General features: G+C 40.9%; 2 protein-coding genes across 2 annotated transcripts; both read right to left on the bottom strand.

Moving 5' to 3' along the window:
• Nucleotides 1-1,230: 1,230 nt before the first annotated feature.
• Nucleotides 1,231-13,558, bottom strand: inpp5ja (inositol polyphosphate-5-phosphatase Ja). Its single transcript, XM_080874308.1, has 13 exons — nt 13,476-13,558; nt 10,882-11,556; nt 7,402-7,509; nt 7,124-7,232; nt 6,901-7,017; nt 6,302-6,477; nt 5,852-5,963; nt 5,551-5,660; nt 4,021-4,231; nt 3,772-3,909; nt 3,635-3,700; nt 3,455-3,559; nt 1,231-1,883 (listed from the first exon to the last, which is right to left on the bottom strand). The coding sequence occupies exons 2-13, from the start codon at nt 11,550-11,552 to the stop codon at nt 1,398-1,400; spliced, it is 2,409 nt and encodes an 802-aa protein (XP_080730434.1). The 5' UTR covers nt 11,553-11,556; nt 13,476-13,558; the 3' UTR covers nt 1,231-1,397.
• Nucleotides 13,559-16,540: 2,982 nt separating this feature from the next.
• Nucleotides 16,541-20,221, bottom strand: smtna (smoothelin a). The gene is made up of 8 exons (XM_080875606.1): nt 20,067-20,221; nt 19,440-19,542; nt 17,913-17,988; nt 17,669-17,797; nt 17,521-17,578; nt 17,233-17,338; nt 16,955-17,106; nt 16,541-16,827 (listed from the first exon to the last, which is right to left on the bottom strand). Exons 2-8 carry the CDS (start codon nt 19,521-19,523, stop codon nt 16,680-16,682), a joined length of 753 nt encoding a protein of 250 aa, XP_080731732.1. The 5' UTR covers nt 19,524-19,542; nt 20,067-20,221; the 3' UTR covers nt 16,541-16,679.
• Between the last annotated feature and the right edge of the window lie 3,343 nt (nt 20,222-23,564).

Here is a 23,564-nt window from a genome sequence, read left to right as displayed (position 1 = left end):
TCGTTATCATTATTATTACGACAAAGGGTATGGGGCTCTTGACAACCATTTTCACTGTTGGTCGATAAATGTTACCATTTTTAGAAAAAACAAGGACAATTTGTTTTGCCCCTACATAGAGACTACACCCGAAAGTCTCTACATGCGTTCTTCTTCCCCACTCTCGCCAAGTGCGAGATAGGTGATTATTGGATCATTGGGCTTCTCCATCTGTATTGTAAGATCTTTACCTTACAATATAAAGCATCTGGAAATGACTTCTTGTGAAGTGGTGTTTTATATATAGAACTGAACTGAATCCAATTAATCGCCAAATTTAAACCCCCAAGTTAAGTGGCAACTTGTATTGCATCTCCCTTTCCTGTGATCCATAATAGTTTGTAAATGACGTATCAAACACACCTTTCCTGTGACCCCGTGACTTTAGTAACATGTTTGGCTGTTAACATTTGCCAGGGGATTGAAGACGAATGCTAATTTTGACCTTTGGTCTTTCAAAGTCTCTCTGAATCAAAATATTGAAGTCCAAGTGGAGTCATGAGTTGTTGTTCACTTAAAGCAGGAATGCAAGTAAGATATATCTGAACTGAGGGTTAAGTGAGTTCACACGAATGTACAAACGTATGCTTTTTCTTGACAGCATAATGTCATCCAATAATCTGCATTTGTTAGTTTGCATTTGCTCTTTTATTTGCACAATCGCATAGATGACACAACACAGTTTCCTGGGAGCCAAAGAAACACATTATTAGCCTAAACAGTCACTCAAGGTGCCCTATAGAACAGGGGCTGTATCCACAAAAAGCGATGTTCAAGTTTTCACAGTCACATGTAGATTTCAGATTTGGAATGATTTGGATGCATTGGATTTGTTTTATGAATACAGACCAAGACCTATAGAGTTAAACATTTAAACCATCATGTGTTCCAAAATGAAAGTTTGACATATTTATGGTTTAGCACAAAGGTCTACACAAAACCACTCACACACACACACACACACACACACACACACACACACACACACACACACACACACTCTGCTGTTAACTGTGATACCATCAATACTTGTGATCCAAGGTCCTTACTCTGATGCAGAACTGACATATTGACAGCAATATGGATCCATGTTTACATGGATCCATATTGCTGTCAATAACATCTGTTCATATCGGTCACAGGTTTGCTCCAACTTTAGCCTCATATTCTGTATGCTTGTTTACATAATGATATAGCTTATGAGTCTATAAAAGCACTGGGAAAGCAAAGGAATGTTTGCAAACTACATTAGGAGTCAATAAATGCCCTGTGACACTATGAGCACAGTGACACGGGGGTCAGATCAGACTCTGATTTGATGGATATTGCTTTTTTTCCCGCTCATACACAGTCTCATTTTAACTCTTGATCTTCATTTTCTTTGCAGTGTCTGTTTCCCCTGTCTTTCCTATCCGTTTCACCCCTGTGGGGCTAACCTGAGCTGGTCTGGGTTCACCTAGGATAGCAGCAACCAGGGCCTCTGGTGCAGTCACCACACTACCTGGAGACACAGGGCTGCGAGGACTGAGCGGGCTGATGGTGGGAGATGGCACGGCGTCGGGGGACATCAGCCGCTCCTTTTTAGAGCAGGGAGAGCGGCTTCGTGTCTGGCTCTCTTTGGAGCGAGGCCCGAGGCTGAGGCTCTGCAGAGAAGGGAGGGGATTAGATGAAAGAGCAGGAAGTGCAGGGCTGCGACTGCGCCGGTGACGGTGGTGGTGTTTGCCCGCTTTAGGGCTCGGGCTGCGGGAGTTTGGAGCCAGCAGAACAAGAGTGCTGTCATCTTCAGAGCTGACATCGGAGCTCTCGGAGCGACACACGGTGGGACTGTGAACTGGCATGTTGATCTGTTGAGGACAAGACGTATGTCGGCACAACGGTCAATATGCTTTACAAGTAAGTACAATAAGTGCAAGTGAATTAAAAATAATAATTAACTTAAAGATATCAGGCACTTCGTGTCTTTTGACAATCTGCATTTTCGAGCAGATTTTTAATGTTGTGGCCAGGTAAAGTGGGGGTAATTTCACTGCTTGCACAGTGGTAGCAGTTTAATCTCCATATTTTGACTCAGATAAATGAAAAGTAGCGGACATATTAAGAAGTTTTATGATAAAATATTCATGTTTTTCTCTTTGATAAGCCCAGCTGCCTTATTCATGCGTCCTGTTTTGTCAGTCAAACAGCTGGAAATTTGTCAGATATTACTTCACTCTCACAGAGGACAAACAGATCCTGGAAATATTCACATTTAGTGGATAGAATCGGATTTTTTTGCTATTATATTTGCATTTAAATGGCAAATATAATATACAGTTTACTTATATATACAGTATACACTAGCCATGCCATTTATACCTGTTCAACTGCTTATTGATGCAAATATCCAACTAGTCAATCATATGGTAGCAGCTCAGTGCATATAGACGTATAGATATGGTCAAGATGACCTGCTGAAGTTCAAACTGAACATCTGAACTAGGAGGAAAGGTGATTAAAGTTGGTTTGAACATGCTCGTTTCAGTATTTCTGAAACTGCTGATCTATTGGGATTATCCCACACAGCCAGTATGGACTGAAAAAGAGAAAATATCCATAGGAGAGCAACAATAATCCAAATATCCTCTGGTTATGACCAATGCATGTAAAAGATGATCACATATCAATAATGTGAGTGAAGTTGCCCCCCCCCCCTTCTTCAAATCCAACAAAAGTGGTATCAAACGTTCGTGCTGGTTCGTGCTGCTATCATTTTAAAGATATTAATAAAAATTTCTAGAGGTCGTCAGAGGTCAACCAGCCCCCCCACATTAATGGAATCAAACAAAACTGGTATCATTCAACTGTGCTATGTTTGTGCTGGTTTGTGCTGCTGAAATTGTCGTTTGTGCTGCTTCCGTTTTAAAGATATTAACGAAAATGTAAAGGTCAAAAGGTCAACACAGAAAATTTCTTGAATATCTTTAAAATGATAGCAGCACAAACGAAAATCTTTGCAGCAGAAACCAAATTTTTGCAGCACAAACCAGCACAAATGTAGCACAAACGTTTGATACCACTTTTGTTGGATTTTTAGAAGGTGGGGGGGGGGGCAACTTCACTCACATGTGCACAATATGTCAAACCTTGAAGCAGATGGGCTATGGCAGCAGAACACCACCCTGGGTGCCACTCCTGTCAGCTAAGAACAGGAAACTACGGCTATGTTTCATCAATCTTCAGCAACTGTGTGATTAACTGTGTGATCCTATAATGTCAATATGTACCCAGATTTCAGAGGAATGTTTTGCAGCACCTTGCCCTAACCCTGGTGCTAGGAAGACATACCTAAGTGGCTGATGATTGTACCTGTGTACCTGGATCTGTTCTTGACTAACAGGAATGCATTTGCTTCACGTTGTTCTATAATTCGTGTTACCTGAATTGGTGATGACAATCCAACAATGCTGTTCATGTTATGACTGTAGTAACCCAGGATATATTCACAGTCATCTCTCGGCAAATCCTCCTCTGAGAATGTCACCTGTGGAGAGAAAACCAGACAGAGTATCTCTGAGTTCAGCTCAAAACATATTTGTGAATTTGTGCTAAGGCTCACCTGCGTTGCATGCTCCGCTTTGGCCCACACATACGCCTGATAATCTTTGTGATGTCTGAATCCAACCTGCAGGAAGATAATTGCAGGTGCTGACACTGTGGGAAATATGTGTAATAATTTATAAACTTAAGACTTACCTTGTATATTGCCACCCAGTCCCATGAGCTGCGCTGATAAGTTGATGCAACAGTGAATCTGACTGTAGCATCTGAGGCTTTGCACCATTCCTTGTTTACCTGCAGTTCCACCAGAGGCATATCCACCCTGAATGGGAACTAGGAGATAAGTTATAGATAGTTAGATAAAGCACAACCTAGCAATGTAACAACACAGAGATGTAATTATGGCATGCTTCATCTGAGGTCATATGATAATCATTGTCTCACATGTAGTGAAAACAGGGCAGAAACAGGTTTGTGGTCACTGATGGTGAAACTCATGTGACTGCGATACGCATGCTGTGTCACTTTAGTTGCCCCCCCCAACCACGAGGTCAGGCCACGCTGCAGTGCTGCATTGTGGGTAGGAACTGGTGAACCAGTGCGGCGAAGACGCCATAGGATGCGATCTGTCCAGGCAGGTTTCCTCTTTTTAGCACTGACAGAGAAACAGACACACGGTTATAAGCGGTGGAAACTTTGCTTTTAGACAATAAAATCAACAACCCTGTTTACACTTGGTTTTAAAATGCATTTCAGACATCTGAACACCAACTGGAGAGCTGATAATTCATCATCATTTATACTTGCTACTCCAACCCTAATGCTCACTTCTGTTTACGGCCAAGGTTGATAAGCTGAAGTTGAAAGAGCCCCTCAGTTATCACACACAATAGTTACAAAAATGTTCAGATCTGTTTCAAGAATAAATGCTGTTGTTCCCACAAGGGAAAACGATTGTTGGAAACAGCAAAAGGGTCAAAATTATTATGAAACTTGTGACAATTCTGCCTTATAGATGATTACTTTAAAGATGAGGACCAGGTTTGTGACCACTCACAGTTAATTGCTGTCTTCAAGGTGAGTCAAGATGGCAATACAACGGCATTAGGATGGAGTCAGTCTGTTAGTAGCTTGAGACTGAATGCGGTCAAGTTGGCAAATAGAAGCAGTCTGTTTGTGATGATACAGGAGCTAACTTTGATAAAACTGTGAAAATCACAAATCTGCTGCTTTCTACATGCACAGAAATTCACATTCACTACTTACATTTAGATCCTCATTTGAAACAGAAATTCCATAAATAGTTACATAGTTTCTGCAGGACAGCAACTTTACTGCAAAATGATACATACGCTCAGCTACCTTACTGTTATATAGAAGTCTAACCAGAATACAACCAGTTGAGTCCAGTCCCCCATTGCAAAGAGATCAGACTGATTCAGTTTGATTCTGTTGTGTTGTCAATCTGGTGACAAGTATTTGAAACCCTCCATCAATCTGTATGAGCCGGTCTGACTGGTTGACCGTGACAGTTTGGAGGCAGGTTGCCTCTGATCAGCTGATTTGTGTTATCACCTTGCAATTGAAACTGTTGTCCAGAGGTTAAAAGTGTTGCGTATTCAATCTTTGGACAATCAAATGGCAATCATTTACCAGATGGAACAATAATAATGCAATTACCAGGCAACCACCAATTTTTCCTATAGTCACAAGAAGGTTACAATCCTATTTCTATTCTGGTGTGACTGATTCATAATATGTGTCCATGCTATTCCACCTGATGAGACTGAGTGGATGTCCTTCAAAGTCAAAGACGACTACACTGATGACACTTTGTGTTATGTCCTTATCAGAGAAACATCCTGACATATTAAAATTTAGGATCATAGTGTGTCTCCACTTGGGATCTGATTGCCCAAGATGCATTTTAAAACCAAGTGTAAACAGGGTCTAGATAGAGATGACTGAACCAACCTGGTATCGTAGGTATGAGTGCCTACATCAAACTTATAAGTAGGTGGGAATTTAAGTTGTCCCTCCATGAAGCCTTCCAGGATGAGCTCTGTGTTTTTAGCCATGTTGAGCTACAGAGTAGGGCAAACATTCCAGAATTATAATATTAGAAATAATTATTATTTAAACACAGGTTTTTGTGCTACAGCTCCCTCTGTTGGTTGTAGTGTCTGATTAAACAGGTGGCATGAAGCCTTCCAGAAAAATCCATCTGTCTCTGTGAATGTGTGAATGCTTTATTAAAATGCTGAAGGTGCCTCACCTGATCCCGCTCCCACAGAAGAGGCAGCTTATTGCTGTCAATGGCACATTTCACCACATGGATATCATAGTCTTCAATACGGAAATTTAAATCCCCAAACCAAAACACGACACTGGGAACAGAATAAAGAGGCCTTTACTTCAGGAAGAGAGCACAGATACAAAGAATAAAACAGTCAATTTACCACTGTAGTGCACTGTGCCTATGTAGATTCAATTAAAAAAAAATTAACATAAATACATATCATTATTAGCTAAATTAAGCGTGCATGCTAAGGGTTCAAGAGGTTCGATCAAAGCAGGAAACATTTTTTAACAAATATATGTGTGGGATTTGTTCATTGTTATAACTTAATAATAACATCACTTTGTATGGGTGTGCAAAGCTTTTTTCAGTTAATTAGACCTTTTATTAAAAAAAAGAAAAAGAAAAAAAAGAAAAGTCACCCACTCATGGTCTAGTACACCAGTAGCAGCCCCTCCTTCAAACTGCTGCTGCTGCAGGATGCTTTCAAAGTCTTCCATCCTCTGTTCCAGGTTCCTCATGTGAGCTGGCAGGTGACAGTTGAGGAAGCACACGGGGTGGCCGAACATGGTCATCCTTGCACTGACGCCGCCTTTATTCCCCTTAAAATGACAGGAAAGGGCGAAGCATGCAGCGTCAAAAGGACCTCTTATGCAGACAAGATTTAAAATTAAACAAACATCAGCGTATATCAACCAGATCTGTGCTCGAGAACAAGGTCGTGTTGTTTTTTTTCCCCAACACTCACAACACCAGAAAGCCAGACAGTCTGCTGCTGCTGCACTGACCTCAAAGAGAAGGAGACTGCACCAGCAGCAGCCAGGGGTGATGCTGACATCAACATGCACAGGAAGGTCACACACTGACATATGCACCCAGGCATGCATGCACCTGCTGGCAGAAGGGAGCACACACACACTATATCTTCCCTTGCTACCCCCAGTGACATGAGCCCACTTCAACTTTTGCAACATCATGAATCTCAGCTGGTTTCAAAGCAGCACTCTGTAATGTGTAGCACGTACCCAGTATCCCCCAAGTCCTGTGCGTGTACTCTGTGTCTGCACACCTCTGAGAAATGGAAGGTGGCAGAATTTAGAGAAAACCAGCAGCAGCACTCCCTGCATTCGCTGGGACGCCACCTGAACACATGAGATGGATGAAAAATAATATATCCATAGCAAAAGAAACTACAATTCTAATGGCGCTAAAGGTTATGAAGGACAACAGATTTCACTCCTTACTGACCAAAACATATCCAAAAGGGCTGAGTGTGTCCATGCAAAGCTCACTCCACTGGTCTGAGAAAAGAACATCCTTCAGTCTTTTGTTTATCATGGAGTTGACTTCTTGGAGTCTGGATGGTGCCAGAAAGTAGAGAAATGTCAAAATGAAAATAATAATACTAAAAAAAAGGACAGTGATGGGTAACAGGAGGGGAAGAATCAAAATGAACACAGATGACTGAGTGGGCATTCACGGCTGTCTCTTTGGCACCGCTGAGCCGTGCAGAATTACTTGCTTACCCGATGATAAACATGTCAATGTTCCCATCGGAGACATTTGGTCCAAAGAGAGAAGTGATGTCATCTGGCGGCACAGCTGATCCCACGTTCCATGTGATGATGTACACCCTTTGAAAGGACAGAAACAGTGGAAAAATTGCATGAGTTCTATAGTTTAAGGTAAACAAGGACGTAATCCATGCTGTAATCCTCAGAGAAAGAGCTTTCATCAGGGTTTCTGTGTACAGAAAAAAAGATAAGCACAATTAAGCACCTCTGCATCCCTTGATGATGACTAAGTATTCTGCCTGCCTGTGTGTCTGTGTGTGTGCATGTGTGATTGTGGATGAGTTATGGCAAAGATAAAAAGAAAGTATGGAGCTAATCATCCTTTGAATTACCAGTTTGATTATTTTGTGCTGAAATATCCAAAATAATTAATTAAGACTCCATCTAACCATCAGTTTCTTTGGTTTGTGATTTTCCTCGGTTAACAGAAACAGTGAGAACCACTGATTCACTTTGCTTTAACGTGAGATCAAGAAAAAGAAACACATCCTGTTTTTCGAACCGCTGGAACCAGCAAGTATTTGGCATTTTTTCCCCAGAAAAAAAAATATTTGAGGTTAAATGGACTCAGTGAATCAGCTTTACACCTCTGCACATTTTGCTTGTCATTATTTGGATATGCAATTTCTGCACTGACAAAATGGTTTTATTAGCAGAGACACACGTTCGGGGTCAAATAATTTATGTAAATAGACATCCTGTTGTTAGTTACAGTGCTTATTTACAGAAATAAAAGCACATCATTAGAGTTAATATTCTGCTCTGCCGATAGCCATTTATTCATAATTTAAAGTGTGCAGATATGATTTGTTGTGAGCTACATTACACCAAAAAAAAAAAAAAAAAAAAAAAAACCAGGGAAAAAAAGTGCCTTTGGATGAATTTGAGAGCTGTTAAACTTGGTGTCATCTAAACAGCCTTTGACATCATTTTTTCATTCAGTCCAAAAGATCCAAATATCTCAACATTATTAGACCTTTTTCTTACAAATGTGCCCAACAAATATTAACAAATATTCATCTGTTGCAGAATTTTGTAATTATAACGTGCCATTGCTTGTTTAAGAAACTTAAAATCACCCAAGCTCAAACTGCATTATGTTTTTAAAAGGCGTTTTAAGACATCTGAAGCACAACCTTTAGTTTTACATGTACAATAGTGCTGTGCGATAATGCAAATTTTGACATCGATCTGATTCCAGAAAAATACAGGTGCAGTATTGCAGATACCAGTCCTGATACTTTTGACTTGTAAGGGTAGCTTAAGTAGGGAGATCAGTGTGTCCTAATTTATAATATAAATTATCATCAACCCATAAATTCTAAACACATTTTAATGAAAACTAAATCATTGTGATTTTTTTTTCACAATAATGAGTTAACACATCAAAACAGTGTTTTCAGCATTTCATGTATTTTGAAACTGTTTGGATTTTTTTGACCTGGAATGTAATTGTGGCTTTCTCTAAAGCACTCTAGGCCACCTTCTGTCCATTATTATTATTATTATTATTATTATTATTATTATTATTATTATCAATGGATCCATTTGTTTATAGAACCAATTCTGCTGCTGTAATCTGTAAAGCTTTGAAATCCATTCACCCCCCCAAAAGTGTCAACCACACCTGACGGTATGGATGCTTATCTTGTAAAGCTTGCAGCTGATTTTAATCCTGAGCTTATTAATTACATTTTTCCCATCTGAGTCTGTAGACTAATGTTGTTACTAAAATATGGAAAGCAGCCTGTGTTCTCCTCTTATATAAGACTGGGCACCAATTATTGCCAGTGATATATAAACTTTATACCCTGCCAAATTTCAAGAGTCTGAAATAAACACTCACCTGAAACAATATTTGTCTGACTTAAGTCCTAAGTCAAACTAGGTCTGTTCTCAAATTGGGTTTTAGTACCATAATAGCCAGTGTTTTGGTAACAAATGATATTATTAATTCCCTAAGTAGGACAGAGCATTGTGCTGCTATGTTTTTTTCTGATCTTTCAAATGCATTAGGTTCTGCTTACAATGAGTTGCTGTTAGGCAGATTCAGTGATACTGGTTTGAGTTACAGGGCTTCACTTTATATAGAACACAGTGCCAAACCAAGTTTCCTAAAGAACAGAATACCCCAAGGTTTAGTTTTGGGTCCTGTTTTATTTTCTATTTTTAATTGAGAACATTGGGAAGAATATGCCTCAAGCTAAAGAGCTAACGTGAACCTTTATGCAGATGACACCATCATTTCCTCTTTAGTCATTACGGTGATTTAGGCTGTTTGTGAGTTTCAAACAAGTGATGACTTTTAGGAATTGCGGGCATCACTGAAAGGTTATAATTCATTCACATGCCTAAAAAAACTGAGCTCATGTTGGTTTCTAGAAATCGCTTTCAAATCTTAGACAATGTCGGTCTTTGAACCGTAGGAGAGAAGTATTTGGTTGGATGCCAACTTTCCTTTAGTGCTGAATATTAAGCACTTGGCGAAAAAGCTGAAAGTCAGGCTTGGTTTTTATTATTGAAATAGGGCCTTATTAATTGATCAATTAAGAAAACATTTGCATAGGCTACACTCTTAAATGTACTTGGTTATGGTGACATTATTTACATGCATGCTGCCACCTCTGCACTTCATTTTTTACATGATGTGTAGTATTTACACTTTATTGTCTGGTACACATCACTGTGTACTTTATAATCTGCTTCCCTGGCCTTCGTTAACCCAAAGGAGACAACCATAATTTATGTACAAAGCCATACTGGGTAAATTCCCTTCTTATCGGTGTAAACTCCTAACCCCTTTAAACAGCTGCTATGATTTGCGTTTCTCTTAGTGGCTCCTTTTTAGGGTACTCAGGATTTTTCTGAACTTGGTAGAACAGTATAGGATACAACAGTATCCCGTTTTGCACCTTGGTCTTGGAATAACCTTCAGAGGACAATTAAGCTGAAAGCTTTTATCTCCCTGGGAGACTTCAGAGCACTCATATATGTTCTTCTGTAACCAAAGACTGCAACTGCTATTCATAAACTGAACTTGATATTTTGTATTGCGTTACTTATTGACTTTGACTTGCTTTACTTTGTATAACATGTAAGCACTGATTTTATAATTTCTAATTTTATAATGGTGTGCCTCCTCAGCCAGGTCTCCTTGTTGAAAAAGATGTATTAATCTCAAGGGACCTTCTAATTAAATAAAGGTTAAATAAATAAATAAACACAACAGAAGTGCCTCTGGGAAATCTACCAACACAATGTGGCCGTGTCACTCTGTCAGTTCAAAAAGCTTTTAGTGAAATTTGCTGCTGTGATTTATGTGATGTGGTCTGGCACACATCAGCTCTCTTATCAGCCCTGACTGAAGGACAGCATCTGTAGCTGTGCTTCAACACAAAATGGGCAAACAGCCACACACATTGTTTCTCTCACCTGAAGTCATTGTTCTCTCCTCCTGGCTTCTCAGACTGAAGCTGGCTCTGTGCTGAGCTTCCAGGTGAGGGGGTCTTCTGGGGCTGAGGGCTGAGGCTGGGCTTGAAGCTTAGGCTGGAGGGCAGGTGAGGTGATGGCTGGCGAGGAGGGGGGGGAGGGGGAGGAGGGGATGGTGGTGGTGGTGGTGGAGGAAGGCAGGGGGTGGGGTTCAGGTAAGGCTGGGGGCAATGGGGAGAATGAGGACTGTGAGGAGGCAATGAAGAATCTGTTGGGGAGTGTAGGAGTATGTTTGTACTCTGAGGTCCTGGGATGCAAATAGGGATCAAATCTATCTCGTTGGATGGCTCCACTGAAATTCTGGTTTGCCTTGGTTTATTTCCAAGAGCAGTTGGCCTTGGTCGGCTTATGCATGCCAGTGTTACTGGAGTGGACGCAGGCTTCGTCTGCCCTGACTGCATCTGCTCAGTCCCCCTTTTTGGCATAACGACCACCTGCATGGGATTCAATCCAGACGTTTTCTTGAGCTTTTCCGACTGGCTGCTTAGAGGTGCTTCCTGTGTTTGGAGTTGTGGAGGTAAATCCAGACCAGCTCCAATTAATGAACAGTTTCCAGGCTGTACTTTATGGCCACAAGGGTCCGTGCCAACTTGTTTCTGCGGCAGGCGATCCATCAACCTGTAACATCGTGTTTATGACATTTTTCTTAATGGTGTTTAAAGGAAAAAGAAATCACAGTGATTCTGCTTGCAGAATGTAAAAAAGGCACAAAATTGCAACATTGCTTGTCAGCACACAATTGGAAGAGCAAAAGAAGTGCCTGCAGTGAGTGGAAAATGAGAAAGAGTATTACATTATTTTGAGTACCTGTCCACATCATCCTCCCTTGGCATCACTGATGATGTTATCATGACTAGGCAACTGGGCTAAGGAACTAACTTTAGGCCTGCTGCGTCCTGGATTACACCCTAGCTGCTAAGCACAGTTAATTAGCCCCTGACCCTCTTACAAAGCAAAAGAAAAGATTGTTAGTAGTTATTTAGATAAGGAATAGGGCTGTAATGTGCTTTTAGAGCACACTGCTTTTTGTAATCTCTCACTTTAACATTTGAGTTCAGTCAGAAGGGAAGCAAAGGGGATCAGACACAGCTGCAGATAATGAAGCACATCAGGCAATGTCAACAGATGCTGTGGGTCACAAGCGTAGGTGTCAGTTCCGCTTGAATATTCAGGAGGAGACACATTAACCTGGGGTACGTGTTAGTCCCCTAGGAAATTTGAAGCATTGTACACTTCATTTCCTGCATTCTGGTAATTTTAATGCTCCAATTTGTTTCTTTCTGTTTAGAAATGTCAAAACTAACCCCACAAATAACAATTTACAACAGCCTCCTGGAATATAATGCAGTGAGTCTTTCAGGCTTTTTGTCTCAATTTTGTATATATATATATATATACATATATATATATATATATATATATATATATATATATATATATATATATATATATATATATATATATATATATATATATATATATATATATATACATATATACATATAGATAGATAGATATGAGCTCATCTCTGGTGAGTGGACACATATAGGCTGATTTACTCTCCTGCACTCCACTCCTTTGTTTCTGCCTGGATGTTGATGCTTAACAAGTTGACAGTTTGTGCCTTTTCTTTGGAGTAAAGTAAATGCACACCTCTTATTTTTTCACAGATTCACTAATAAATCCACATTCAAAACTTCCTGCACATTTTATACAATCGTTTTTTTCTTGGCTATGTTATTGAGACTTACCGAAAATAACAAATGACACAAACTTAAGGTTATTTAATAAACTAACAACATTTTTAATGTCCTAACATTAAACCTCATCCTCATCATTTCTTTCTGTGCTCCGGCAAATTATCAGAAGTCAAGCTTTGCAGCTTCTGACTGACATCAAAACAGGGTGTGTGTTCGTGGGCTTAGTGGGATTAATTACATTTAGGAGAAAAGATCCAGTGTTGTGAGCTTTGGATATTGCAGGGATAAATAATATTTCCAGAGTAAAAGAATGAAGCATTGCTGAAAAAAAAAAGATTTTAGAAGCATTTTCTCTGATTTTATTTATGGAGTCAAATGTGTTCAACCCTAAAATCTACACCTGTGGTTACATGAAAGAGGATGCCTGACATAAGAAGGACAGGTGCCTCCCTCCATTTTGTTTAAAGTCCTTCCACTCATAAATTATACACCTCTGTTAATAATGAATGACGTTCAAATGAGGACATCTTTGTAACTGAGAAATTCACGTGATCACAGCAATAACCCGTGAAACAGAGCTGTGAGTAATAGCGATCACACAGGTTTGAAGTCAAGAGGAAACTTTTGGAGCTTAAAACCCGGTGCCGGTGGGCCTTTCACATATGCACCCCCCCATGAGGCTGCAAGTCTGAATGACAGCTCCGTTTTAAACAAAGGTAAGAGACTTATAGAAAACAACAACAACAAAAAACGCAGTTTTACAGGTGCAACCAAGACAAACACAAAGACAGCGGCTGTTTCTCCCCTCACACTGACGCTGTGAGGGGAGAAAATTACCTTTCATGCGTTGTTATATTTCCAAGGTGAACGAAAAGGTGAGCTCACACATTCATCAGTCCTCTTCTTCTTCTTTTCTTTTTCTCGCACACTTATGAACGTGAGCTGGCTGTCACAGAGTAAAATCGATGATGTCCGGAGACAGTCTCGTCCGGTCTGCAGGGCTGATGCGACCCGTCGGTACTGTGGATCGTCTTGTCACGGTGCAGCCTGCGCCGCCGCCGGACTGTCAGGACAGAAAACGGTCACGGTTGATGCGCCCGGACTCTTGCATGTTGATGCCTGTGCCGTGATACAGCAGTTGATTATACCTCATCCTACTTACTATCGCTGCCTCTGGCTACCTCGCGCAGTTCGCCGGTGCAGCTGTGCACTTTGTAGTCAGCATCCCGCCTGCACCTCCTGCACAGCAGTCTTACACCGACCCAGCGCCTCTCTTTCCCTCTCTGTCTTCCCAGCACACAACCTCTCCTTCTCTCTCTCCATCACACATACACCCTAGATAAAAGCATGAACACCAGGGGGTGGGCAGAGCAGGACAAGCAAAACAAAATTCAGCTGCCAAAATGCAGCCGGCCAGAAATAACTGAGCATCTGTCCTATCACTGACGCATTAATCTGACATTAGTGCGTCACTGATAGCACGAATTGATCCATATGTCAATATTTAAATTTCACTTTGGGCACTGGCAGCTGGTAATATTATGTAATATTATGTACATCACAACAATCCATTAAACGAACAAAATAATAAGCGTTAATAGCAACTGATGGTGTTTATGCCGAGCTTTTTTGTCGAGCCTATCAAGAAACAGAATTTTGATGTATAATGTTTGTGACTTTGCATTTTTTTTTTAACGTTTGTATTATATTCCTTAATACACACAAGCTTGCGCAGTAAACAACTGCAAAAAGCAACCGTGTCTCAACAGAAAACATATTACCTCAAAAGTACTGTTATTACTGTTTGGGCCAGTAGTAGGGCCAGTCTATACAGTGACAATGCATTCAAACCAAACTGACTACATACAACATTTTCTCTAAAAGAGCATTTAATAAAGCCTTTAATTTTGATTCTTTGCAAGGTATGAAAATTACTCTACAGATTTTGCTGGACTGCATTTAAATGCACATCAGAAAAACTCTTGTGAACATACAAGAGATTCCAGAAAATAAAGTGTGAGGCATCATAAGAAACATAACAGCAAGAAAAAGGGAACATTTGTGATCAGGAGTTTACATCCACGCAGCATGAGCATGAATGTCATGGTAATTTGGGGCTTTTAATGATTTCTTTGTACTGTTCTTTTTCCTGGATGGAAAAAGACTCTAAAAATCAAGAATTGGGTGCACAAGTTTGACTTAATTTTATATTTTTTCTGATCCACACAGATTTAAATATATACCCCACTAATATTTCGTACAGGGATTCTCAGCAAGCTGCTAAGCTTAAGCTTAACAAGCTTCTGCCACAGTTCTGGCTGGATATTTCATCACTCTTCTTGGCAGAACTGGTAGAGTTCATTTACATTAGTTGGTTTCCTTGACTGGACCCGGCTTTTAAGCATAGTCAACAAATTTTCAATAGGGTTGAGATCAGGGCTGTGGGAAAGCCGCTCCAGAAGCTTAGTATAAGCCTGCGTTATCCATTCAAAAACCTGTTTTGATGTGTTTGGGATCACTGTGCTGTTGGAACCATCAACTGTTCAATGATCCACCTGCTGATTTGAGGTGAAGGTGAAAAATTTGGAGGTTGTTCTTCTCCTTCAATATTCCATCCACTTTGTGCAACGTACCAGTACGACTGGCAGCAGAACAGCCTCAGAGCATTATGCTAACACCACCATGCTTAAAAGCTGGTAAGTGTGGAAGCTTTACCTTTACTCCAAACACACCCGTTGTCACTGTAGTCAAATAGCTCTATCTCGGTCTTGTCTGATAATACATTTTCTTCTTCATAAGGCATTTGCCTTGTCCATGTGGGGATCTGCAGACTTCAGTCAAGCTTGAAGGTGTTGATTTTGGAGCAGGGGCTTCTGTCTTGGTCAGCATCCTCTATCTCCATGGCGATGTAAAACACCCTTCAGTGTGGATAGTGATGCTGGTTTTCTCAGCAGTTTCCAGTTTATGACTTGGCAGGCAGGCTGAGCCTCAGAGGTTCCTGGATTGTTCCTGAAAATGCTGACCAACTTCCTCTCATCTTCTTCCAGATCTATGCAAAGTGGTGACATATCAGAATAACTCGTATTTGTATACAGTTGTTTGAACTGATGATCTTGGAACCTGCAGTTGCTTAGAAATGGCTCAGAAAAACCTTCCTAACTTGTGCAAATTGGCAATTCTCCATCTTTAGACTTTCTCAATATTCTGAGTATTGATCCTATCAAATAAATCCTTTATGCTGCCAGACAAACTACCAGTCGTAGTCAATCATGATCACTAATGAGAAATTAACAGGCCTTGGACTTGTCAAGTTTAAAGACATTGTTGATCATTTGTGGCTTAGGGACAATCCAGAATAAATTCAAACTTGTGTACCCAATTCTGTTTTTTGAAGTTTGTAAAGATGTAGGCTGTACAATCATTCCCTTTCATGGCCCTAAAGTATATATATTAAGTTCTGATCACAAATTTTAAAGGTGAGATAGTCAGAGTTGCAGACAGCCCACGTCTTTTAAACTCCACGCCCCATGTCAAGGCAAATTGTAAACTGTTCATTAAAGTATCCAGCACACCACCAGCTGCTGGAGAAAATGGCATCAGGGAAATGCTTTAGTACCATTTTTATCAATATAACAGTAGGGGGTACAACGCATATAATGGAACTAATATTTATTAAATGGATCTGTAGTGCTTACACTCTCTGGCCCTTAACAGCATCATCATAAAAGTTGTTCCCAGAATCTCCCTGTGACTGTGGGATTAATACACATGTGTAATCTCACTGGAATGTACTGATCCAAAGCGCCAGCTGTCCACTGAGAGCACAGACACCCACAAGCCCCTGCTAACACACACAAACCAATATGAATACTACACATTTGGCACATTCAAGTGATACATGAGCCAGATGTGATCGGAGGCGAGATGTAAATATTTAGTTGAAAAAAAGCACACAACATTGTCCCTTTTGACATCAGCTTTCTGTAATGTGTGTAATATTTGTAAAAACTGTAATCACAGCAACTCCCGAAGTTTCTGAGTCTATGGCCGCTTCTTGGTTTTAACCAGGCCTTTTTCCACCAGACAGCGGTAAAACTCCTGGATATATGTGTACACGCATTTCCAGTCGGGCTCGTTCATCCGGACTAAGTCATCGGCATCCAGCAGAGGGGGGCAGCCTGCCAACCTCCTGCAGAAAGTGCAAATGTCAGTGAAAAATGACTTGAGAGAAACAATGTAAGTGTAAAGTTACTTTGTTATTTATAATTCAAAGCTCGAGTTTTTGCAGATAGGACATATAAGGAAGGAGAGCTCACTCCGCAGTGTTGAAAGCCAGCTGGAAGTTTTCCTTGGGCTTGTTGGGGTTGAGGATGGAGTACTCGAAAGCGTCAGGGAAGAAGCGGTGCACCAGGGCGCAAAAGGCAATGCCGTCTTTCCAGCTGGAGGAGAAGTTCTGAATGTCCACCCCCTGTTTCATACCAGAGCGGGATAAGTTTAGAGGGAAAAGTGGCAGCAAGAGGGACATAAGAGTCAGGGCTATGTGTAGCTCCACGGGGCAATAATTCATAGACAGAGTGAGGTAGGGCATATTTACCTCATATGGCTCTGTTTTGGCCCTGCACCAGTCCAGAAGCATCTGTTTGACATTCTTAGCGTTGGGTGCCGCAGCAGGAGGAGCAGCAGCAGCAGAACTGGCCTTGCTGAGGAGAGGAAACAAAGACACAAAAGTATGGGTCACCTCATCTTTTCACATGGCAAATGCTTTGAGCATTTTCCCGCTCATTGAGCTGAAGCATAATGTCTATATCAAAGAAGCAGATGATTGTTCTTTAATCCCCTTTTTGCAAAAATGTTCATCTACACCGCCTCGCATGTGACTCACCTGCCTCCTGTCCTGTTAAAGGGAGTAGCTGCTGATGGAGATGGCTGGCTGCTTGGTTCTAAAATGATGAAGAGAATTAAAGTGTCAAAATTATTAAAACTGAAGTGCAGGATGATGCATTAACAGACATTAGGGGGTTCACAGTTACTGTTTATTGGCGGCTGCTGGTTCATGGATGCCCTTCCTATGCTAACGGTCCCGCCTGTCGTTCCCGCTTTGCTCAGACCTTGCTGTCTTAGGTTTTGCTGCCTTAACCCTCGCTCCTGCTCCCGTTTTTCTGATGATAGGCAATTTAAAGAAAGAAAAAGGAAAGCAAAGGACCAAATGAGTCATGATTATAGCACTTCCCCTCACTATTTGACAGAGCTGTCAAAGTTTTCCTGAGATTTCACCTCTTTTTTTCTTCAGGAGATCCCTTAATGCAGAACGGATCATCCGTCTCTCTTCAAAATCTGAGGTGTTGTCGAGCTAAAAAGATAATTACAGGTACAGAAACAATATAAAGAAAAAATATTATAAACCACCTTGTAATCCGGTCTTTCAGAATATTTTTATATGACTGCAGGCATGTCTTGTAAATCTAGGCAAAACTGAGGTTACTTGGTCCTAAGTAATGTCATTACTTTGGCTTCCAGTAACACTGTGAGGAATCTTGGAGTCGTTTTTCTGACCAGGATATGTATTCAGCGCGCACATTAAACAAATATGTAGGACTGCTTTTTGTCATCTGTGCAATAATCCAGAGCGATGCTGAAAAACTAGCCCACACATTTGTTACCTCTCAGCTGGACTACTGTGATTCATTATTATCAGACTGTTTTGAAAGCTCCTTAAAAAGCCTTCAATTAATCCAAAGTGTTGCAGTTATTCTCTCAGGAGAGAGAGGGAGATCATATTTAATATTTTGCCCATATTAGCTTCTCATCATTGGCCCAGATTTAAACTAGAAATAAAAGAACTACTAAAAGAATTATTGAACTGAATTTAAAACCATTCTCCGCACATATAAGTGTTTTTGTGGTTCCCAAAAAAGATCATTGTTATGTCAACTGGTAACATGTGATTTAATTAAATTAAGTTAACAACTCAGATCAACCCAACAGATTTAAGTTACAGTTTAAGTTTAAGTTATACAATAAGTGAAACTTAGCATTGTCACTTAACAAAAAAAAACAAAAAAAAAGAAATAAGTTAACGAAACAGGTTTTAATTTCAACTTGAATTGAAAGTTGATAGAAATCCCCCCAAAATTTACTAAACTAAAGCAGAAAACTGAGTGAGAATCATTTAAAACATTGCATTACATCAAATACAGTGTAGAGTTTCTAAAAGTAGAGTGGAAGGCAGAGACTTCAGCTATCAGGCCCCTCGCCTGTGGAACCAGCTCCCAGTTTGGATTCAGGAGACAGACACCTTTTCTAGTTTTAAGATGAGGATCACAACAAGCTTATAATGGCAAGCTGGATCAGGTGATCCTTAATTATGTCATAGTTATGCTGCTATAGCCTCAGAATGTTGACTTCACATGATGAGCACTGAGCGTTTCTTTTCCGCTCACCCGTTTTCATTCTCCTTGTGTTTATTCGCCGCTGCTTTATGTCATTAAAATTGACCTTCTCGTTCCCATAGTTTGTGTTTTGTCCTGTCTCCCTTTCCTTTCCTTTCCTTTCAACACCCAGCTGGTCATGTCTCTTTGATACTGTAAGACATTTATCTTATAATATAAAGCATCTCGAGGTGACTGTTGTTGTGATTTGGTGCTGTATCAATAAAACTGAATTTAAATGTCAGAAATTACACAGTTTAGAACACACAGGATGGCAAAATGGAAACGAAACAACAATTATCTCACTGCTTTTTCTTTGCATAGATGTGATATGGATAATTTGATTGGCTGAAGCCACCTATAACTCACTCACCATCTTGTTGAGAACATCTTCATCCTCAATAGCAGCCAGTTCTTCGCTGGTTAGCGATGATTTGCCATCAGTTTTTGACTCCATGTCTGACAGGTGAACCTGGCTGTATGATAACAGAGCTGTCCTAACACATACTGACATAATTCTTGACTTTCTGGGTTTTTTAGTTGTTGTTTTTTTAGCAACAACTTCGCCTTAATAATCCAAAGTTAATCACTGACACAGGATTAAAAATACTTGAATTATTTCTGACCAACCAGGCCAGATAGTTCTCACTGTTTACAGTAAAATTAAAGCACAGGTTTTACAGATAGATCTGAAGAATTCGTCTGCATGCAGTCAGTAATTTTAATACAAACTACTCTGTGAGCCTTTGCCGACACAGAAGGACGTCTCAGTTTATCGCAGCAGATGCCTGACTACGGCACAGAGGCGGGAAAAACACGTACAAATATAGTAATGTAGCAAGCATTACTAAAAGAATCTGATAACAGCGTGCAACTATGTGCTGAGACACTGGAAAAATCTAGTACTCATTGACACAACATGGGAAGCACAAAGAAACAAGACTGTGAAAATTAGACTCAGATTAGGGGTTGGCAGCTGCTGAGGTTTGGTGTGACTCACCTGTTTCAGGGTGCGTTTTGTGGTGATCTTTAGGAGTCAGCACGCCTTGCTCCTCTCCCTGCTCCTCCTTTAAAGTTCTCTGGGGAGCTGTGGGAGCTCAGCCCTGCATCACACCTCACACTGCAGCGCTTCGTAAGGATGCATGTTTGGAGAGAGAGTGCAGATTGCTTACACGAACCACCCAAAAAGGGATGAAAGAGGAGGAGGAGAAGAAGAAAGAAACACATCAGGTCCTGGTTCATCCATCTCTGTCACCTTCAGAAGAGTCCCTCCTCCTCTTGTTAGTGGATTCTGGATGATGCCATGTGAAAATTTATGGCGCATAACCTCATATAAACTTTGACCGTGGCTCTACTGGAGTGCTCCAGACGAATCATCGGGGTGGAAAATAAGGAGTTAACAGTGGCAAAAAAAAGTGAGGAGCATTGCCTTATTGAGGCAAAAGTATGACCACTGGACTTTGTTTACAGAAGTCAGAATGTCTTTAAAGGAGGACGGAGTGCAGACACACAGAGACGGATACAAACAAGCGTCTGGGAGAAAACAGCTTAAAAAAATATGCTCAACTTCAGCTGTGACTCTGTTAAGTGTTTGAAAAGTTTTAGAGCCTAAGATATGGTGCCATTAAATCACAAAGCACACAAAGTGCTCCATCCAGTGGTGAGCATGCATAACTGCTTCAAAATGTCCTCGAAGTGAGAAAGCACCAACATGAGGTGGCTCAGGCCTTATTTCCCCAGCAGAGATTTTTCAAGCTGCAGGAAAAGCTGGGAATTGCTAAAGTTATACAAACTGATTCAAAGTTTTCAAATCTTATAATCAGTGGATCTTGAATCAGAAATGAAAATTAGTTCCAACTCTATTCTATCTAAAGAGCTTGGAAAGAAAAGCGTCTGGACTTCTTTGAGTTGCTTGAAGACGTTTCACCTCTCATCCGAGAAGCTTCTTCAGTTCTAAGGGTCAAATGGTGGAGAGTCCCAGATTTAAACCCAGTGGGAGTTTCCCCCCAAAGAGGGACAAAGGACCCCCTGATGATCCTCTACCTAATCACATGAGCCATGAGCCAAGGAGGTACTGGTCCGTGTGTGTGGGCTTCCGGTAAACTGAGGTTGAAGTTTACCGTTTACCATTTGTCTTCTCTTTCTCCAGCTCCTTGGAAGACAGGACCAACTTCACACCCGATCAGATTTGCACACTGTTAGACCTCTGCCTCACCACTACATATTTCAAATACAACGAGGGTTTCTACAGACAAAAACATGGCTGTCACCTATTGTAGCCAACCTTTACATGGAGGAAGTGGAAAGAAAGGCTCTTGGCTCTTTTAAAGGGAGAGTACCCAGCCACTGGTACAGATATGTGGACGACACCTGGGTCAAAATCAAGACACAAGAAGTGGAATCCTTCACTGCTCACATTAACGCTGTGGATAAAAACATCAAGTTCACCAGGGAAGACACAAAGGACAATTGTTTGCCTTTCCTGGACTGCGCTGTGCACATTGAAGAGAACGGCAACCTCAACATCGAAGTTTACCGGAAGCCCACACACACAAGGTCACTCTTTCAAGGATGCCAACGTTCACATTTTGGACAGAGAGGACAGATGGTTTGAAAGAGGAGTGAAAGAAGCCATTTACGTCCACTGTGAGCGACCATCTTTGAACAGAGGCGGTGGTTTACGACACCAACTGTCTGCCATCTATAACCCAGTTTTGCGATCCCTTCCCAGACGCCTTAACGCCCACTCACATCCTGGGCCATCTGACCTCAGGAAATCACATGATAGGGTGGGACCAGGTTTCACAATGAGCTCACCCGAAACCCTGGCTGACTGGGACCCACACCCGCTTACACACCTTGGCTCATGTGATTAGGTAGAGGATCATCAGGGGGTCCTTTGTCCCTCTTTGGGGGGTTACTCCCACTGGGCTTAAATCTGGGACTCTCCACCATTGACCCTTAGAACTGAAGAAGCTTCTTGGATGAGAGGTGAAACGTCTTCAAGCAACTGAAAGAAGTCCAGACGCTTTTCTTTCCAAGCTCCTTAGACTACGATGACCTGGATGACTGAGAACCTTCACAGACTCTATTCTATGAACTGCACATATGTGAAAGTTTCTGAGGACCTTAATGATACTCACCCCCCACTTTGTTAGGTGCACCTCTTTAGCTGCTTATCAATGCAAATATCTAATCAGCCAATCACGTGATAGCAGTCCAGTGTCTTTAGACATGATGAAGACGACCTGCTGAAGTTCAAACCGAGCTTCAGAATCAGGAAGAAAGGCGATAAAAGTTGATATAAGAACATTGTTGGTGGCAGACAGACTAGTCTGAGTATTTCAGAAACTGCTGATCTGCTGGGATTTTCCCATAAATCCATCTCTAGGGTTTACAGAGAACAGTCCAAAAAAAGTAGAAAATATCCAGCGAGTGGCTGTTCTTGGGCAAAAATGCCTTGTGGGTGCCAGAGGAGGAGGGAGAATGGGCAGACTGTTTGAGCTGATAAGAAGGCAACTGTAACAAAAATAACCACTTGTTACAGCCAAGGTATGCAGCAAGGCACCTGTGACTACACATGACATATCAGATCTTTTATCAGATGGGCTACAACAGCAGAAGACCAAACAGGCTGCTACTACTGTGAGCTAAGAACAGGATACTGATGCCACGGCCTCGTCAAACATGGACAACAGCAAATATGGAAAGCGTTGCCTGGTCTGATGAGTCGTGGTTTTGTGTAAACAACATGAAAGCATAGATCTATCCTGACTTGTTTTAATGGTTCAGGCTGCTGCTGCTACCGGTATAACATTTTCTTGGCACATTTTGAGCCACTTCGCACCAACAACACAGCCTACCTGTGTATGGCTGATCACGGCCATCCCCTCATTCACATCATGGATGTTTAGATGACAAACCTGCAGTAACTCTGTTGACTGTCATATCGATAGGAACTAAAATCTCAGAGGAATGTTTACAGCACCTTGTTGAATCTATATCATGAAGAATTAATGCAGTTCTGAAAGGAAAAGGGAGTCTAACACAGTACTAGCAAGGTGTGGCTAATAAAGTATCCAATAAATGTATTTACAATAGTTAAAAATGCTAATGTCTTCTAAGATGTGTGTTAAGAATTCAGTTTAACCTTCCTGCCTTCTTGGGACCTTTTTGTGCCACTGCTATGTGTTAAATGGCTGCCATTTCCACTGTGTTCAGTGGAATATAACCAAACTTGCCACAGGATAGTTTTTACCTGTCAATGTTAATATTCCAGTGTGAATTCCTTAAATCAGCCTAAAATGGCTGAGCAGCAGAAATCCCCACACCCATCACCCTGGGGACCATTTTCTGCCCATTGACTTCCATTATAAACGCTATTTTTCATCCCCAAATTATCATTATATGATTTTATTTTTTCTTCTTTTCTTGGATGTCAATGAAGACTCAGGGCCTTGAAGTTTTAATTTTTAAATTGCAAAAAAAATGCAAAAAA

The sequence above is a fragment of the Rhamphochromis sp. 'chilingali' genome (assembly GCF_963969265.1).
Source record: "Rhamphochromis sp. 'chilingali' genome assembly, chromosome: 2".
Taxonomy (NCBI): Eukaryota; Metazoa; Chordata; class Actinopteri; order Cichliformes; family Cichlidae; genus Rhamphochromis; species Rhamphochromis sp. 'chilingali'.
This window is presented reverse-complemented; position numbering and strand designations above follow the sequence as displayed.

Bases quoted from the DNA above. Each gene is read 5' to 3' on its own strand.
- inpp5ja (XM_080874308.1), bottom strand. From the start codon at position 11,552: ATGGATCGCCTGCCGCAGAAACAAGTTGGCACGGACCCTTGTGGCCAT. The intron at 7,233-7,401 runs GTAAGCAAGTAA...GGCACCATCCAG, and splicing joins ATTGACATGTTTATCATCGG to ACTCCAAGAAGTCAACTCCA. The intron at 7,018-7,123 runs GTCAGTAAGGAG...TCATGTGTTCAG, and splicing joins GCCCTTTTGGATATGTTTTG to GTGGCGTCCCAGCGAATGCA.
- smtna (XM_080875606.1), bottom strand. From the start codon at position 19,523: ATGGAGTCAAAAACTGATGGCAAATCATCGCTAACCAGCGAAGAACTG. The intron at 17,339-17,520 runs GTGAGTCACATG...TCCTCTCCTCAG, and splicing joins TTTAACAGGACAGGAGGCAG to CAAGGCCAGTTCTGCTGCTG. The intron at 17,107-17,232 runs GTAAATATGCCC...GGTATGAAACAG, and splicing joins CCAAAACAGAGCCATATGAG to GGGGTGGACATTCAGAACTT.